The following is a 19,012-nucleotide window of genomic DNA, read 5'->3' on the forward strand; positions in this document are numbered from 1 at the left end:
AGTATTTCAAAATAGACACCATGCTAGCAGTCTGCCTCATGCCTGTGTCACTTGACATTGTGATACTGATACAATGATATTGTTTCATATTTACAGTTTGCTATAAAAAGTTTTGGATATGTTATTACATATTTCATTAAAGAAAGTAAACTTTTCTTTAAATTGACTATATTAATTAGCCACGATCTTCAGTCAGCAAAGTCCGGAACAGGGTGCTCATTTTTTGTCCAATGTGTTTAAATGAATATTCACAATGTATTAATACATTTGCTGAGATTTCTGAGTTTTGTACTGTTTCCATTCATGTGTTAATTTGTATTTGGGAAACACCTTCTACTATATGTGAGTAGTTACCAGAGTCTTTGAGAACATTGGTCCAGAAGGTATTAGGAACCAAACCTTCGAAATGTTTATAAAATGGAAAATTAGTCATGAGGAGTAAGCACTAGCTGTCTTCCCTGTGGTCCAGCTAAATCCCATTTCTTAAAGCATAATGCAGGCCGTCACATTGAGTAAGAAAGAAAAACATTGTTTGTCCTGAAACAATAGGGCAGAGTGTTATAATTACGTGTTCTGGTTATATAAACAACTTTTTTCAGATTCACTTATCATCATCATGCTAGTCATCTGCTGCTGAGTCTATCAGACATTATAGCTGCCCACAAGTATGAAAGGGCTTTGGTGAATTGTACCAAAGGAGCACGCATGTTTTCCTTAAAGGCTTTCATATTTGTGTGTGTGTGTCTTTTTTTTCTCTTCAAAAATAAAATGATGAAATGGATGCTATTTGTTATTCCTTTTCATCCCTCTGAAACAGTCAACGCTGATACAGCCTGCAGAGCTGCGTTGGGGGATATTCTTTACTTTATCGGACCGCACTGGTAAAGTGCCCCTCGAGGGCCTAACCCACATCCTCAAATAATTGCAGTGGAAGAAAGAAGAAAACAGGCGAGCTGGGGACAGAATGAATGTGCAAAAGCTTTAAATGGAAAGTGTTGTGTTAATAAAAGGTTTTGAAATCCTTGGGAGACAGCGTTTCTGTGAGTTTCAGACAAAGGTTCTCCTTTCCTCAAGAGCAAATGTCTCTGTATAAGGTGACCTCACACATCTCGTCTTGTCTCGTTTTTTGTAGCGACAAGCAGGCCTGAGGTTTGAATGGAAGTCAGTTGGGGACATTGTGGGGGGTTGGGGGGGTTGTTGCTGATACACCTCTGAGTACAATTAAAGAATGCTCAGGTTTGTACGGCATGGTCATCATCATTATAGCCTTGGTGAAAATAGAACCTGGCATAGTATAAAGTTTGCCTTCGCTTAAAGTTCCCTCGTCTTAATATGGGAGCCCACAAGGTTCCACCTATTTTATTCAAATAGGGAGTGGAGCAGCCGGCGTATTGTTTAGCGCTCGCACCTTCCACTCAGAAGACCCAGGTTTGAAGACCTTGCTCTTTTTGCATTAAGATTATTCTGATGTATAAATGGGTAAATCATGGTCGGGTAGGACATTGCAAACATCTTTGTAGAAACACGTTGGCTAAACAAATAACAACGGTTTTATTTCTCACAGTGGCATGGTTTCTGGAAGAAACAACTTTAATCTCCAAACAAATTTCTTGGTGATCTATGTCAGAGGTGCCATTGAGAACATTCGTCCAAAGTCATAACAGGCTAATAAAACATCAGCCATTTTACATTACAGGATGGGGGGTGTTGTTAATTGTGAGAAGAGCGTGTTTGTGCTCATTTGAGGGGAGAGATAATTACAGCGGTGAATGTCTGGGTTATTATCCCGCCCTCTGAGTCTCCCCATCTGTTTGCCCTAGAACAGCACATGAACGGTCTTCAACATCAACTATCGGTTACACGGGTCGGGTTGGAGGAGCACAACGGTCTAATGAAGGCCTTTTGAAAAGCCTGAGCTGGAGCAGAAATAGTTGGCATTATTACCAGTCCCTCAGGAAACAATTATGGTGGATAGATTCATAATGCAATATCGCATTTGCTTGGCCTGGTCACAATTTCTGCCTCTCGGGTCTTCATTCATCACCCTTCCGACATGAGCTCATTTTATAGCGTATGGCTCCCCGCTGTGGATGATTAGGAGCAATACTCTTCACCGGAATTCATGTGGTTTGGAGTTTAGAAAAACAAAAATAAAAGTGCAAAACACCGTCCTCTGCGAATATGTGACATTCGTTATTATTGACTGTTTTGAGAAAAGGACATTTATACGTGTAACCAGTATATAAAACACATTTCAAAGATTATTTTATCAGCTACTTCACAAGCATGACAAATTGACAAGATTTTCCTGCTTTTATTTTCTGTGAATCCAGTTAGGTGGACTTACACCAACAAGTGTAAGATGTGCGCTACAGTCTCGCTCACAGACTCACATTGAGCCCCCTAAACAGAAATAAGTTTAGTCTGGTGACATGGGGAATCGTCTTTGAGATGGTAAAACGCAGTAACATCTTAATTCCCGAGACCTCAATGAGAACATGTAGCCATACAGGTGTACGCCATACATCTAATCTAGTTTTGTGAAATTTATTGTATTCTACTGTCCATTAGTTTTATCTAGTTTCTATATACATCCAGTGTCGTGTCATGCAATGACGTTAGCTGTTTTTTAAAGATTTTTTTTAAAAAAGAGACAGAGTGAGAAGGACAAATCGAAACAAGGTCACCTCAGCAGGCCTTCATAGCCTCCGCTGTAAAGAGATGTTGTGGTACGGAGGGCTCTGCCAGCTGGCCGTAGCTGAGTTTATTGCAGAAGACTTGGCTCATCATGGGGCTGGTCAGACTGCGGGTTGCTATGGATTCAGACATTCCCACAAAGAAGCAAATACTTATTCGTACATGAGTGTTTTCCCCACTGAGATAACGGCTGCAATGCAACCTGACCCACTGCAGCCTACGGTTATTTATCTATTTATTGTTTGTTTGTTTGTTTGTTGGTTCTTTTCCAGTGCTACAATCAAAGATCCTACTTTAATATTATGTCTCCATCTATTTCTGTCAGTGCAAATAAAACATTTATTGCTGCTAAATAAACACAACCAAACGTTTTTGAACTTATTGCGGAAAACGTGGCGCGCCATCGGGCTGCTCAGACTGGGGGCTGATATGGACTCAAGCATTGCCACAGAAAAGGGACTTGCTCTTCCAGAAGTTTCGTTCACTGTGAAAACAAGAGTCGTGCAACATGCTTGTTTCGCTCGTTCGTTCATTCTTCCTTTATATATTTATCTTCAGAGCTGAACCTAAGGATTTTGGTGTTTTCGCATGACCAATTTCATTGCTAGAACTAAGATTAGCTAACTACGCGCACACACACACACACACACACCTTCACGACCACGGTAGAAGATCTCTCTCACACATTGGCCTTCGGATTAAACTGGCCATACTGTTTTTTTGGCATTCCAGATTCACAAAGCAGAAGCACGATAGCGAATAGCTCCAGCAGCCCTCGCATACTGCTCAGTGGAGCTGACGTGCAAGTTAATCATTTCGCGCAACCCCACTAAACCCCTCTCAGGCTCCTTCTCCTTTCGTACATTTCACAATGGACAAGAACACATCTTGCAATAACGTCTCCGTTTCCAAAGGGAAACTCGCCCACCTATATAAGAAACCTCTGGCTTGCTCCTGGGGGGGTAGACATTATTAAGTTCTTCTCACCTGCTCATATTGTCTGACTGACAGTATGTTGAGGAAAATTAAAACTTATATGTGAGGAATAAAATATATAAACGAGGAGATGAAATTAAACTTGAGGAATAAACACGCTTTTTGCTCACCTATGACACCTTAAGTAGCGTATAATTTTATAGCTCACGTACAGCCCTTTTGGCCTTTTTCTCGTTTATTACATGCACTCATTATTCAGTGATCGTTATTAACTGTGTAATACTGTAGAAGCTACAGAAGTTTTACCGGAATATGAACAGGCAATACCTGGGTGGGGCCTGCACAATGAAGAAAGTGCTTCTGCAGTCCAGTCCTGGAAGCCCACCTGTGTCCGTAGAGGGTCACAGCAGAGCGAGAGCCCAGGGAGCTGTCCACATAGTCGAGCCCGCAAAACACACAGCAAAGCCACGGGAAAGCCAGCCGCACTGTCGGAGCAGAACGCAACACCATCGATGTTATTCTAGGACTTCAAGCAGGCAGCTGGGGGGGTGTGTGAGGGCATGCAAGTGAGACAAAGCAGGCGCACCCTGGCTCTTCAGGGACAGTATGAAGGCAAGCACACACAACTGACTAACCAGCACATGTCCTTGGAGGGAGTACGTAGGGAGCAAAGAATCACTCTTCCCACGGACCAGCAACCATCCAAATGAGCGCGATCCATTCCGTTTTGGCCTGACTTATTTGTTCAGTGTCTGTGGTGGGAAAAGGGCCCTGTTGTGCAATTATTCGGTTTCCACTTCTTCAGCAGCGGCACAGTTATCGCTTACATAATTCTGGTGTTTAATTGTTTGACTTATGTCTGCTGTCATCTGATTAGTGCCTGCATTTGCTCTATACAAGGATTTTTTATGAAATGTAGCTCTGAGGCTATGAGGTTGGGGCTCTTTGTTTGCCCTGGTGTATGTTATTAGCTTGTGTGACGACATGAGGATGAGAAGACATGAAGATGATGCAGAAGTTGAACGTGGTGAGCGAAGTCCACAGACGGTAGGCTGAGATGGACAGTCTGTTTTAGTGGCTAAATCAGATGACTGCACAGAAGGCCGGCTTTGCCTGTGAAGATGTGGAGCAGTCAAGACAATTCCAGCAAATACAGGCTTCCCTCATGCAGGGGCAGTAGGTGGGGTAATGGTTACAGCTGGCTGCCTTTGGACTCGACAGACCCATGCTTTAATCCCACCTCCTTCTACGGTGCCTATGAGCAAGGTACTTACCCTGAACTGTTGCAGTTAAAATGACCCTGCTATATAAAGGGGTAAATAATTGTAAGAAGCTTAGCTTTCTAAGTAGCTTTGGAGGAAAGCATCAGCTAAAATGCGTAAATATATTACAAAGCCTCTTTTCGTGAAAATTCCATGTTACAAGCAAATAATTTGTAAGTGAAAATTTTCGTAACGTGGTATCAGTTCTGACGAGAAATACCTTATGAGAATAGACAAGTCAATTCAAAATATTTGTCTTGGTGACATGAAGCAACACGCAAGGCAAGCAGAACATCCTCTATACAGGACATACATGGCTTCTCCTGCACATGTCAATTGTCACATATCTTATCCCTATTAGCAAACATATTGCAAACCTGGTGACTGTACCATCTATGATAGTGAGCCGTAAAGCAAAAAAATTTTAAAGAAAGTGATAAAAGTCGAAATGGCAAACGGTATATCCCGGTACATGGGACACCAGTCCATCACAGTGCAATCGCACACATTCATTTGCTCACACATAAACACAAAGGGCAGTTTAAAAATCACTAATTCACCTGAAACATGTGTGTAAGAAAGAAGCGCCGGCACAGTCACAAGGGTCGCTAGAGAGGGGGGGGGTTTATTCAACATTCTGAGGGTCAGCAGACAAAAGGGAAGAGGGAAACGGGGCCACAGGGAACTGGTATCTCGTGGGGGTACTCGGGGGGTTGTGATCGGGGTTGTGCTCGCTCGCTCTCGCGCTCTCTCTCTCTCTCTCTCTCTCTCTCTCTGACATCTCGGGGTCGTCTCCGGCGTCAGCTCCTCAGAAGCTCTCTCTCCCTCACTGGTCAAGGCGGGGAAAGAAATAGAGGCATTGATTAAGTTCAGCTGCTGTCGTTCCATCCCCGGCTCCGCCCCCCCCCCTTCAGACCGCCCCGGCGTGCTACAATACGTTTTTGGACTGTGAGAGGAAACCAGAGCATCCAGCGGAAAGTCATACAGCCTCGTCACAAACCGAGCTGGATTTGAACCCATGTTCGGACCAACAACTGTGAGCAAGTCAGGCACCTGCTGTGCGAGAACAACAGAATAAAATACCAAAGTAAAAAGATCAACTAATAGTAAGGTAAAAGTTATGAGGGAACAGGGGAAAGGCGTTAGAAGAGGGATCTTGCAGTTGTGTTAACATTAAGCAATTCTAAATACAAGGCTGTAACCATGGAGTTAAAGATATCTAAAGCAGTTCTGGCAATTCTGGACTTAGTTTTGCTTTTAAAGTTTCTCCATGTTTAAAAGACAAGACAGGAAATTCTCATGTTGGCTGAAAAAATTGGCTAACCTTTTGTGACTCTGGAACACATTATCTATTTTTCTCCACTAAAATTAATGGTAATTCTTACACAAATTCGCTTAGGAGCAAACAGCACTCGGTGTGTGAGAGAAGCCTGTAAATGAACTACATGTGAACAATGTAATAACAGTGTACAGGCAGTAGAGGGAAACAGTGAAACTATGTTGACTGAAAAGGCTCAACACTGAGGACCCGAAGACAAAATTACCTCCCTTTAAACGGGAGAAACATCTGGAAAGTGCCGTCTCTCGGCTCTGAGACATCTGGCCAGAGATCAGCAGAGCAGACCACAGCTGTGCAATAAGGGTACTCGCCAACTTCCTTCGGAAGCTTCTAGAATGAGCGGAGGTTGCAACGGCCCTGCGTTTCAGCAGGAAAATCTTTCCACAATTCTCTACCGCGCATGGGTTTTGATTGTACAATGTCAGAAAACCAAAGCTGGTAACAGCTTGAGCTCTTATTCGGTTTCGTCATCTCTCTTCTTTAATTTGTGTTCTGTCACCTATGCCACGAATGAACCTTGCCCTATATGACCATAACATGTGCCCTATTTCATAATTTATTTACATGATACAGTCATTCATCATTGCTTAAGATATAATTGCCATATGCTTTGCCTGTGTATGAATATGCAAAATATACAACTGAATTACATACTACATTTTAAACATACCCTTACACTTGTAGAGACCTAACATTTTCAGGTGCTTTGGACCAAGGTATTACCCAAATTAAAAATAACAGTATTTGAGGGAAACTTAACTTGTATATTTATTTTGCTGAGCCTTTTCTCCAAAGTGACTTATAATGTTAAGCTAAGTCCAACTATGTATCCATTTATACAGGCAGGTCACTTTTACTGTACTAGTTCAGGGTAAGTATACCATGCTCAAGTGTAGTTTTTTCTGACATTAAGCATACTTACACAAAAGATAATACAAATTAAAATATTGTTCTTCTCCTTCTTAATCAGTGCCCTGACAGTTCATGTCTATATACCTTTGCATTTGCACAACTTAACTTGGAAGCTCTGTTTCTGCACAAATGAAGTGTACCGGAAGGTGACAGACAAGAAGAAAGGAAAAAAGTGAACATGTAACTTTTGAAATTTCCCTGGACCAGAAACACTGTGTACAAAAACTAAAAACTGAAAATGGTTACGCCCTTCAGAAACACAAGACGTAACCTTACGCAGAAACACGTTATTTGTACCTGCTTTTTTCACAACAAATTTCATGTTTTTAGTATTATTAACTTTCATTTTGCTCATGTTCTTGTGCAAGGTGACTCACAATGCTGGATAAACAGCATTATTGGTTTTTACCCATTTATACAGCAAAGTATTATTATTGGATGAATTCAAGGTAAGTACTCCTTGCTCAAGGGCGCTGCAGTGCCAGTAGAGATTTAAAATAATATATTTTGATTTCCTTTGAGAAGAGACCCAGTATTTTAGTATTATTTAACTATCATGAGGGGGTGCGCGGTGGCGCAGGGGATTGGCCGGGTCCTGCTCTCTGGTGGGTCTGGGGCTCGAGTCCCACTTGGGGTGCCCTGCAACGGACTGGCGCCCCGTCCTGGGTGTGTCCCCTCCCCCTCCAGCCTTGCACCCTGCGTTGCCGGGTTAAGCTCTGGTTTGCCGCGACCCTGCTTGAGACAAGCAGTTTCGGTCAATGTGTGCGTATTACTGTCATAATATTACATCAAGAAAAAAAAAATGAACAGCAAGAAACCCTATGAATGAATTATATATATTGTGTATCCCTATATGTACACGTTAGAAACTTTCAGAAATGCTACAGCATTTTTTCCAAGTTCCTGTGTGATGCACACTTATTTATATTACACAGAATATGAAATGGGCTTGAAGTGGATTATTGATCATCTGCTTATCATGAGCAATGGAATTAACAATGCACATGGTTCCTTGTACATGGCACAACAAATTTGCTTTGCGTTATACTCAAAAAAAAAAAAAAAACGTACAAATTACAGGACTGGTTAATTTCCACACAGCCAAAGAAAGATTTAAAACAGGCAAAAACCAGAAAGAGAAGCAGTATTCAAACAAGCATTCATATGAGCAAGTTTTTGCACAAAATGCAAAATGGGGTCATGTTCACCTTTAGAAACCCGGATTAAAGACTGCCTGCACAAGCCTTGTGTCAATACATACAGCCGAGAGGCAGGAACACACCATGACTGCTGTTTCGCAACGCGTTCCTGTATGAGCAACAATTCTGCTCTTACTAACAGCGTCCTCGGGAGCAGAGCATTACTGGTATCTGCGTATGGTGAAATTCAGAATAAAAGTAAGAATCTACCAGAGGAAAAAAGACATGATGGAAAACTCAGAAGAAGGTGTGTGGAGTTGAAAGACAGTGATAGATACACCTTTACCTTGTGTGGCTTGTAAACTCCTACGGTTTTGAGCTCAGCTGTTTCAGCAAATTTCCAGATGGTTGTTTATCTGTAAATGAACACAATAAAAAATTTTGGAAACATATCACATTAAGCAGATATTGTAAATGCATCAAAGCTGGATTCAAACCCTCTGTACCCAGTATCATACACAGAACCTATCCATCTGAACGCACTGTAGTGACAGAAATAATGAGACAATAATGCCATTATGAAATTATTCCCTATCTAGAGTAATGTAGACTTTGAATATATTTGTGTTGCTTTTAACAACAAACAAGTCATTTTGTATCATCTTTTGCGTTTTCTTTTTTGGAAACCACTGTATATTTTCCCATAAAACGGCAAGATTAGCCATTAATATTTAAAAAAAAAAAAAAAAAAAAAGAAATTCTTCCATTAATGCATCCATTTACAGTCGGATGACTTCAAATTCTTGATGGCATAAACTAAGTCATGACCTAGTATCATTGAAGAATTAACCTTTCGGTCCTCCAGCATTTAACTTTGTACAATGCAGCGACTGTATGTCCACACTGACAAACAGAAAGATTAGGGTAAAATATTAGAACTTGTTTCCTATTAGATTTGCATGCACGCAGTTGATGTTATGTAATAGAATTTACATTTCAAGAACGGGTTCTTCAGTTGTACCTCTGATCTACATTTACAACTCCGAGACAAGAAGGTACTTCTACAATACAGATGCACACAAAAGGTATGCGTTTCACAGCTTTTACTGCTCAAACTAAATTATGTCTGGGACGACATCTTAATGCTACTGAAGATATTACAAACCTTTATTATTCAGCTCACTCTTGTATCCCAGCCAGTGTGCTCTAAATATTCGTCAGTTTTTCCAGTTATGATCTACCCATCTTACAGTATCAATTCAGGGTAAGTACCTCGATCAAGGGCACTAGACTAGAGCAGGAATGGGATTCAAAGCGCAAACTACGAGATGGTCAGGCCAGGGCAAGGCCCTTACTAGCAGCACTGGTCAGTGTGAGAGCAGATGCCACACTAATCGTGCCGCTACAGAATGGCATGAGTGAGAGCCGAACCAGCCCCGCCGTGAAAACCTTCTCCTGAACGTCAATTGACCTGCCGCCAGGTGTGTACAGACCAGGTGGGGTTCTTTAAATATTTAAATACGCGCTGACGTCAGAGTAAGGTGCTTCCCGAGGGCAGGTGTGCGCTGTAGCTGTGAACAGACATGAGGACTCTCAGAAGCGGGGCGAACTTTCCACACACACTCCCGTTATTTCAAACGCTGAGCGTCTCCCAGCTGAACTATGGCCCTTAAGTGCGTGGGCAGGTGCGTGGTGCTGTTTTGTCTCGCGGTGTGCTTCGACGTCATCGGACTCGTGGTGCTTCTAATCGGTATCTTCGCCAACCTGCAGCTGGACGGCCGCTTCTACGGGGACTTTCTCATCTACACGGGCTCCATCGTCGTGTTCCTCAGTCTTATCTGGTGGATTCTGTGGTACGCGGGAAACGTGCAGCTGGTGCTCGAGGACCCGCACGCGCTCAAGGCGGACCGCTTCGCGCGCTGGGCGCGAGAGCTCTCCACGCGGCTCTCCAGAGGCGGGCTGAAGACGCTGGAAGTGAAGGAGAGGTACCTCGGCGGGAGGGAGCCCGCAGCAGGGACGCTGCCGGTTGCGGTTTCCGCGCACGCCCCCACGCGTCTCACGTGGGAGAGCAACGCCGGGTGCTCCGGGTTAGAAAATTGGGGCTACGACGCCGACCTGGACGAGCCGGCGCGAACGGAGAAAACGTTGGAGCTGGGGGTCCTGAAGAAGAACGCGGGGGTGATGCAACCGAGCATTGCGGTGAACAAGGTGGAGAGACTGCTCTGACACACAGGTAACTGTGTGTGTGTGTGTGTGTGTGTGTGTGTGTGTGTGTGTGTGTGTGTGTGTGTTTTTTTAAAAACCTCTATGGTGTCTCAACTCACTTTCATGAATCTGCTACATCAGCAGGGAAAACTATCCATGCGACTGGACACTCACTGTTAGCTAATGATCGAGTTCTGTTATAGTGAATCTCCCATGATTATTTTTCTTCCTACTGCAAGAAGTGAAACTGCTTCATTTAAGGTGCTGAATGGGACTTAGTCTTTACTAGCAGGGTTGACTTCTCATTCGTTTTCTTTACATGACATGATGATTTGCAAATGTTATATTATTGCGCGTTGAGCTATAACCCAGGCTTAGTTTTTCGGAGCTTGTTCTTCCAGTAAAGTAGTCACCGCAGCTGGAGTTGCATAAGAAGTTTGCTTATAGTGTAACATTTCCAAAAGGCAGCCCTTGGCTTGACCACACCTGTCCTTTCTTCTTATAGCCATTTGCTTTAGATGGACAGATAAAAACGTTTTTAGGTTTAATATGGTTACGGTTAGTATTTACGATTCAGTTTTAGTATGAGATTGTACTTATTCAAAGCTAAAAAAATAGTTGTATAAATCAAATACTTTCTATTCCAGAAACACATTACATACTGTACATTTTAAAACATGACATTATACTTAATACATATAAGTATGTGCAGAAATTTGGTTGAAAACAAGCAGTAGCTCAGTTCAGTTTTTAAATGGTAATCATTTAATTTAAAATTGTTCAGCTGCATCACTTTTTGGTGTTACAAAAACAATGCATCTTTGACAATGTAATGAAAGGTTTTCCCTACTACTGGTACATCTACAGATAACCAGGACCTGGGGTGGAGGCATATCAAGTATAAAGAATCCCTGAATACAGAAAGCCTGTGTTACGGGTTCTTTGTTCTTCCTTTAAGTGAAACTAAGACATCAGTCGCTGTGAGGGAATCCACTCCCCCTTAGAACCTGCATTTCTCCTGCTTTAGCTGCCCATGTTGTAACCTACACTAGTGGCCAGTTATCTTTTTAACATGCTAGTTTCCATCTCCTTTAGGGTTGCCTAATGTGTGGTAGGTGCTCCTTTTTTTTTAAAATGCAGCCAACTCTCAGGTTCTGGGGGGAAGATTAAATTAGCATCTGAATTACAACTGAAACCCTGGGTGAAGTTTAAAAACTATCCAAAGAATTACTTCAGTAGGGCAATTAAAAGCAAAACCAGCATGTCCAGCACCCCTGGAGGATCAGGCCAGGCTGAATTTAAACCAGATATCACTGACACACTGGTGTCTTTCAAAGTTGAATGGAATGAAATCTTCAAAATGCAAGATCATACATGGATTCACTGTTTTCATGAAGGGAATGAATATAAAATATATATATTATACACACACACATATGTACACGTCTCTGCTGAGATGTACGTCACTTTGGACAAAAGCATCTGCTAAATGAATAAATGTCAATGTGAATACTGACATCTTTTGTGTTTTGGAAGTAAATTAGTGCATGTCGTCTACTTTTGATTTGAATTATGAGCACATTACTTAATATTTCTTATGGAGAAGATGTCATAACTTGACCTTCCTCCCTGTCTTTGTACAAACTTTTGTAAAACAGTGATAGGTGCTATAGATGGCTAACTGATTATGTTCTTGTTTTCCAGCTTTTTGTTGTCAAGAAACTCCAGGAGCAACTCAGGTTGAGATTTCTGCTGCTGGGTATTAATCATTAACTATTTAAAGATGACTGAAGATGGCACAATACTTCGAAAAAGACTGTGCAAAGTCAGTACTTCTCGCTCAGGGACAGCAGTCACTGGAATTCAACATGAAGGAAGGGACAGGGTGATAGAATGTTTTTGGTTGTACATGCTGCATATCATGTAAACTGTACAGAAGTTTTAAATATTTAATCTATGTACAGAATGTATGTTTGAAATAAAGTCTTATTCTTACATCAGTTGTCACTGCTGTCATGGAAATGCCATAATATGTAAATATAATTGGCCTTTACCACTCTACAGTAGAAGTATGTGGTGTAGTTTCAGACTATCTTCAATAACCACCTTACAGGAGCAGGAAGATGTTCTGAATACCCTTAATTATTTATCATAGCTTGGCATGAGATATTGCCGTTGTTACTTTGTGTAACAATCTCAGGCTTGTGAAGTTCAACAAAATGGAAGAATGCGTTTAAAAAAAAAAAAAGTTTGTTGTGCAATGTTTAGCTGCTAGTTATGCGGATAAGGTGTTTAGCCTTATAATTAAAACATTATTTCACTTGGAGCATGTAACTCAATGTTTGACAGGACAATGGGCAAGATTATGTTGCTGAGAAGGATGTCTGTTGCTTGGTTAATCCCTATCTCTCCTGGAAACAGTGTTCATCTCCCAAATACCACCTCCCTTCAGTGAATAGTCAAGGTTTTATGTCAGTTGCAGGGGTTTAAATTGAATTTCCCCTCTCATTACCAGCCATGCGTATTTGCATTTGCCTCACCTCCCAGCAACTGTATCTAGTTGTGTCCACAGTGGCAATTTACAGCCATCCATCCATTTTTAGAATGCCTTATCTTGGTAAGGGTGGTGACCACAGTTTTAGAAAGGCAGACCACACCTGCTTTCCATGGCCAGTCTCCAGCACCTCAAGGGAAGATTCCCAGGCATTGTCTAGGTAAATGAGATGTTATCTGTTCAGCATGCACTGCATGTGCCATGGGGTCTCCTTCCAGTGGTCAGTGCTAGGGGAAATCCTAACTAGACTCCCAAACCACCTCAACTGCTTCTTCATTTAAAGGAGCAGCAGCTGATCTTGGAGGTCTTCTTGCCTTACCATGTCCCGGAGTGTGATCCTTTCAGGTAAATAAGTTAATTTCCACAATGAGCCCATAATCATCTTTATGCTACTACACTAAGCTTCAGACCCTAACTGATGAAATGTGGATGTAGACCAAGATTCTACTTGCCAATAAATTCCTGTACAGAATTCACAATACTGCAACTGCTGCACTGGTCAATCTCTCAGTCCTCTTGCATCACTGGTGAAATGGAATGCAAAGTGCTTTTAACTCATCACTTGATTTCCCCCCCCCACCAACTCCAGAAAACATCCTACCTTTTTCCTGGAAAGAATCATTACCTCAGATGTGGAGGTGCAGTGTCGTACTCCGCCCAAAAACTCTCGCACGTGTTTGAGATCGTAGTCAAATTATGCTAACAAGATCACGTGATCTGAAAATGATGGCAGTACAACACTGTTTGCACGAACTGGACAACCACCCAATCCCAACACGCACTTTGCTGAATCTGACTCACAAACTCTGTTTAACTTAGTGCTGAAATTACAGACAGACCTTGCTTCACACATACATGCACAACTGACATGCAGAAGTGGCCATAGCACCTACCACAAAATACCCCAAGGCAGACAACTGTAGGCCTTCCTGAGGTCCACAAAGCTAATGTAGGCTGAGACTGCACATTCCCCACCCCCCAACAGTGTCCCCGGCCAGATCGGAAATCAAATTGTTCGTCAGTCCTCGTTGGCAGCTTAGATTTCTCTGGGAAGGCTGGGGAGTATGATCTTGCCTGAGTAAGAATGCACCGCCTGGTTTGCCTTTTCTAAGGTAGGAACCTCCATCCCCTGTTACTTAAAGTAACCCCAGCCAAAGAGGTGGACACCGGCCCTCCAGAAGCTTACAGCTCTGCCTTACAGATTCAGCATTTGCTTGCCAGGTTCAGCGGTTCCTCAAAGTCCTTTTTTAGATGTCAAAATACTCCTTTCCCTTGCTCAGAACTGTCTGACTGATATTTCTTTGTTTCCAGCATTATCAAGGATGTTCAAAAGTTTGAAACTTATTAGGACTTGGTGCCTTTATTTCCTTTAGCTTTTTCAAGTTTTTAATTCAGCAGTAATACTTTGTACTTGTGGTCTATATCTAAATGCCAACAGTATGTGGATGGCTCAAGGGATTAATTTTCAAGCAGAAAAAGTACATCTCTATCATTATTTCTGTAGTACTGTGCAAAAGTCTTAGGCACTTAGATGTTTCACAAAAATATTTGTTTTAGACAGTTATTTAATGTCTTCTGCATTAGTGTCAATGGGAAAGAGCATATTTTAGATTTCCAAGCATTCCTTTTGCAAAAAGCTACAGTATTACAGTAAGGGTTTTGTATGTCATTAAAGAAAGTACACACACACAGTCTGAGACCGCTTGTCCCGAGCGGAGTCCAGGCAAACCAGAGCGTAACCTAGCAACACAGGGCGCAAGGCTGGAGGGGGAGGGGGCATACCCAGGACGGGACGCCAGTTCATCGCAACGCACCCCAAGTAGGATTTGAACCCCATACCTGCCGCAACCCCTCTCGGAACAAGTGGTTGTTGACGATGGATGGTTACTAAGCTTTGTAGGAAATGTATTAATTAAGAGCATTATTTTTAGAAACATTCTCACTTTACAGCTTTTTCCCCAACCAAGTGTCTAAAACTTTTGCAGAGTCCTGTACAAACGTGGAACTCCTCTTCGAATAGTGGTCTTTATAGACAATGTCTGCTGATCAGATCTTGCATTAAAAAATTACTTGAATCAGTCTGTCAAAATAATATTGCTGAGGATGTTTTTTCTCACTTACTTGACTGTGTTGCTATAGCTGTGTAGGGCAGGGGCCACTGAGGTGAATTCAGGAAACACTTGTTTGGTTTTAATGGTAAGGGAGGGTACAGAAGCGGTACCGTTGCCTCTTTGGGCTGCAGACACAGGGGAAAATATGCAACTAGTGTTCGAGAGGATTTAAACCTCACCTGAACCAGTAGCTCGAGCTGTGGGGCACCAACATTGCCCACTGTATCCCCATGCAGCTTCTATAGGCTGTGTACATGAAACATTATACCAGTGAGATAAGTTTAAAACTCTTACAATAACTAAGGCTGCAGTGTACTCAAAATAAAAAGGATTAAAAGATGAAGCTATAGACCTTATGAATGTGTTTCTGTCCTAAAAGTCTGTCAAAACACCTATTATATCATTAAAACGGCTGTATTTTGACTGGTCTAGTTGTCTTGGTATAATACAGACTGGTATTTAAATAATTTAAATGCTTAGTTTTCCTGTTGAGCCAAAGATTTCACACTCGACGGATCGCCGTGACCACTCTGACCCGACAGTGGTTTTTTCCATGCCGAATGCAATGCAGAACGTTGGCCAATGCCAGTGATGTTATAGGAGCCACAATCCGTCTGATATAAAGAAAGATAAACTTCATCATGCCTGATATTCCTACTATGTATTTAACTAGAAGGCCTGACAAGGTACACCTTTCAGGCATTCCACTATAGTTACCTTGCCTATGTGTGTTCTTTTTTTCCAAATATGGAAAACCATTAGGCAGGTTTTATTTTTAAAAATGAGTCAAACATGCAAAAACAATGTAATTCTTCATTCACTGTGTGCAGCATGGCAACAGTGTGCACTATAACTGTGTATTTTAACCATGGCACACAATAATTAAGCAAAAAGGCCAGTTTGCTATTAAACAAAAGTCTGTAGGAATTTCAGGGAAAAATCATTACAGCAACTTTCATAATGTTACATTTTGCTTTTTAGAAGTATTTTGCAATGCACTTACGTAACCAAATAAATATGGATTTACTTACACAGCTTTTTACATTAACAGCTTTTATTTTTGTAGTCAGGCAAGAGAATTTGAATAAAAACATTACTGGATGGTACACACACACACACACATTTTCAGAACCGCTTGTCCCATACGGGGTCACGGGGAACCGGAGCCTACCCGGTAACACAGGGCGTAAGGCCAGAGGGGGAAGGGACACACCCAGGACGGGACGCCAGTCCATCACAAGGCACCCCAAGCGGTATTCGAACCCCAGACCCACTGAAGAGCAGGACCGGGTCCAACCCACTGCGCCACTGCACCCCCCTCTACTGGATGGTACATTTTATGGAAATAGAAACCGAAATGAAGAAAAGTTTGCAATAAACTGGAAGCATTTTTTTTTGTCTGCGATGTATTCATAGCATCGCTATGATAAAAATGTAAGGTGTGTCAAGATTAGGAGAATGCGCTATTGGCTGCCTTTAGAAATTTCCAGATACCTGTTGCTGATTGTCATTCTTGCTCTGAACTGTCGGCAGCACCTGACACATCTCCATGACATGGATTGTTCCAAGTGTTCTGGACGGTGTTTTCACTTCTTCTTCCTGGCGGTGATATTCGATGTTGCTGGCCTGATCATCTTCTTCCTTGGGATTTTTGCTCACTTCAGCTTCTCTGACTTCTTTGTGCAATCCGGGCCAATAATCATCTTCCTCAGCCTTGTCTTCTGGATATTCTGGTACTTAGGGAACATCTCTGTGTCTGATGAGGAGCTCCTTCTGCCAAAATAGATGAAATGTCTATATTGAACTTACTGAACTCAAGATGGATTACTGTGAGAGAATCAAGTCATGGGTCACCTCCTATAGCTGATGGTATTACCATATTAAGCCAAATTTCTCCGTGGAAACAACAGGACAAACTGTCATAACAGACTGATGATGCCTTACAATCAGGTAATGACTCTTTTACTGCAATATTTGAAACAAGTAATCCACAGCCAGTGGAAGTCTCAGATTTGAGTTAAAAATCCTGTTTCCTGTGATATGACTATGAATTGCTCAAGCTTACTAAGCAAAACTGCTTCTAAGTCAGCTCTTGCAGCATTTAATTGTATGTAGGTCAACACAGACAGTATCTAGTTTACACATGATGAATCTACTTCTCCTTGGACTATCCACTTGTTCAGGATGAGCAAACACTTCCAACGTGCCACGCAACAGGGGTAGCAAAGAGCTGAGATGTTGTAGAAAAATTCAACTGAAACCAATCACCTTTTTTGTACTTTGGTTTTCACGGAGCAGAATGCTGGAATACATAAAACCAACTCTAAAGCAAAGTAGATTGGACCTAGAAACATGTGACACAATCTTAAACTTCAATCATAAAGCACATAGCAATAAAGTGTTATTTAAAAATGCGAAAGTTTACAATAGTTTTATTCTAATTCCAGTAATACTCTGGTGAAGTGATCATATTCTTATTCACAAGCATGCGTATGCAGCTCCGTTACCTTTTCCTACATAACTCTAGAATTGGTTTAACATTTTTGCTGTCATGGAAACATTGTTTTAAATCAAATTCATGAGAAAATTTAGAATTTATAAATAGTGTCCACAATGAAAATATTAAAAATACCAGTTGCTCCTTAATAAGAAATATATGTACGGTCAAAAGAAGAGAACATTTAGATTGTTTTACTCATTGGGTAAGCTGTATTTACACCCTGAGAATTAAAGGCATCAGCTACATAATAAATAATAAAATGCTTTACTGAAAATGCTATGCTTTTGTCTTTTTAGGAAAGAACATGCTTGAAATATTACTCCGAAAAGCAAACGCACCCGCTTCTTTGGACCTGTGTTCAGATGTTTGATCAAAGCACTCTGATTTTTACACTGAGCATTCTGGGACCATGTACCACATTGCAGCTATCAGGCTGAGAAATACGTAAGTGTACTTCACTTACTTTTTAAATGGTAATTACAAGTAAACTAAGAAGAACTGTGACAAAGCAATCTTCAAAACTGGTATTTTTCAGCATAAGAGGTCTTTTTTTTTTTTTTAATGTACATGTTATTTCTGCACCTCATAGAAAAGAAAACCAGCCGGTTTGACCTGGATGTTCCACACCTGAGGCTCTTGCGAAGTCTGACCTCCCACATCAACACCTTTGTGTTGCAGAAAGAAAAACATATTGAATTCACGGACATGCTTCAACGACTAGACATTTTTAGTCATTTAGTCACTTAGACATTTTTTCCAGTTCAGAACAGAAAATGTGCACTTAGATTTAGTATGAGAGAATTGTACTCCTTTGTTCAACCTCTTCTGTCTATCATTCCCATAAGCCTCTAATGAGAACTTGGTAAACATCGACAGGTAACCTGTAATACGACCACATTTTTTGTCACTCTTTAAGCTGACACACCCTGTTACTTTTGCAGTTGCAATTCACCTCTGCTTTTCAGTATTTCTGACGCAAAAAGAAAATCAGCAACAACTGACAAACCCTTCAGAACCCGCTCAGTGAATGTGGAAAGTAATTTGCTTTTCATTTTACATACTTTTTTGTTGCCCACCTTAAAGGTTCAGTGGGTTATTTTGTCACGAGTCTCATTTGTATTAAGAGTATCTGAAAAAGCATGACTCGGGTTAAGAGTTTCATCAAAGTACAAAAACAACAAGCGTGAAGGGCTTACACGGCTAGTATTTCTAACTAAATTATATATAACCTTTGTGTAATATTTTTGGTTCCCAAAATGTGAAAAAAAAACATATTTTACACACACACACACACACACACACACACACATTTTATATATATATATGTGTGTGTGTGTGTGTTTCCTTTCACTGAAGG

General features: G+C 41.4%; 1 protein-coding gene and 2 long non-coding RNA genes across 4 annotated transcripts; 2 read left to right on the forward strand and 1 right to left on the reverse strand.

Annotated features, from left to right (window-relative positions):
* Nucleotides 1–5,505: 5,505 nt before the first annotated feature.
* Nucleotides 5,506–10,109, reverse strand: LOC108940068 (uncharacterized). Its single transcript, XR_001966546.2, has 3 exons — nt 10,050–10,109; nt 8,632–8,701; nt 5,506–5,724 (listed from the first exon to the last, which is right to left on the reverse strand). It is a non-coding gene; the product is annotated as an uncharacterized LOC108940068 (long non-coding RNA).
* Nucleotides 9,839–12,481, forward strand: LOC108940066 (transmembrane protein 238-like). Of its 2 annotated transcripts, none has more exons than XM_018761902.2 (2): nt 9,839–10,517; nt 12,192–12,481. In XM_018761902.2, exon 1 carries the CDS (start codon nt 9,948–9,950, stop codon nt 10,509–10,511), a length of 564 nt encoding a protein of 187 aa, XP_018617418.2. In that variant the 5' UTR covers nt 9,839–9,947; the 3' UTR covers nt 10,512–10,517; nt 12,192–12,481. The 2 variants fall into 2 exon arrangements, with proteins under 2 accessions (XP_018617418.2, XP_018617417.2); XM_018761901.2 differs by having other exon boundaries at nt 9,839–10,518; nt 12,195–12,397.
* A 4,455-nt stretch (nt 12,482–16,936) lies between these two features.
* Nucleotides 16,937–18,944, forward strand: LOC108940067 (uncharacterized). Its single transcript, XR_001966545.2, has 3 exons — nt 16,937–17,105; nt 17,952–18,099; nt 18,245–18,944. It is a non-coding gene; the product is annotated as an uncharacterized LOC108940067 (long non-coding RNA).
* Nucleotides 18,945–19,012: the final 68 nt, after the last annotated feature.

Source organism: Scleropages formosus, chromosome 20, assembly GCF_900964775.1.
Source record: "Scleropages formosus chromosome 20, fSclFor1.1, whole genome shotgun sequence".
Lineage (NCBI taxonomy): Eukaryota > Metazoa > Chordata > Actinopteri > Osteoglossiformes > Osteoglossidae > Scleropages > Scleropages formosus.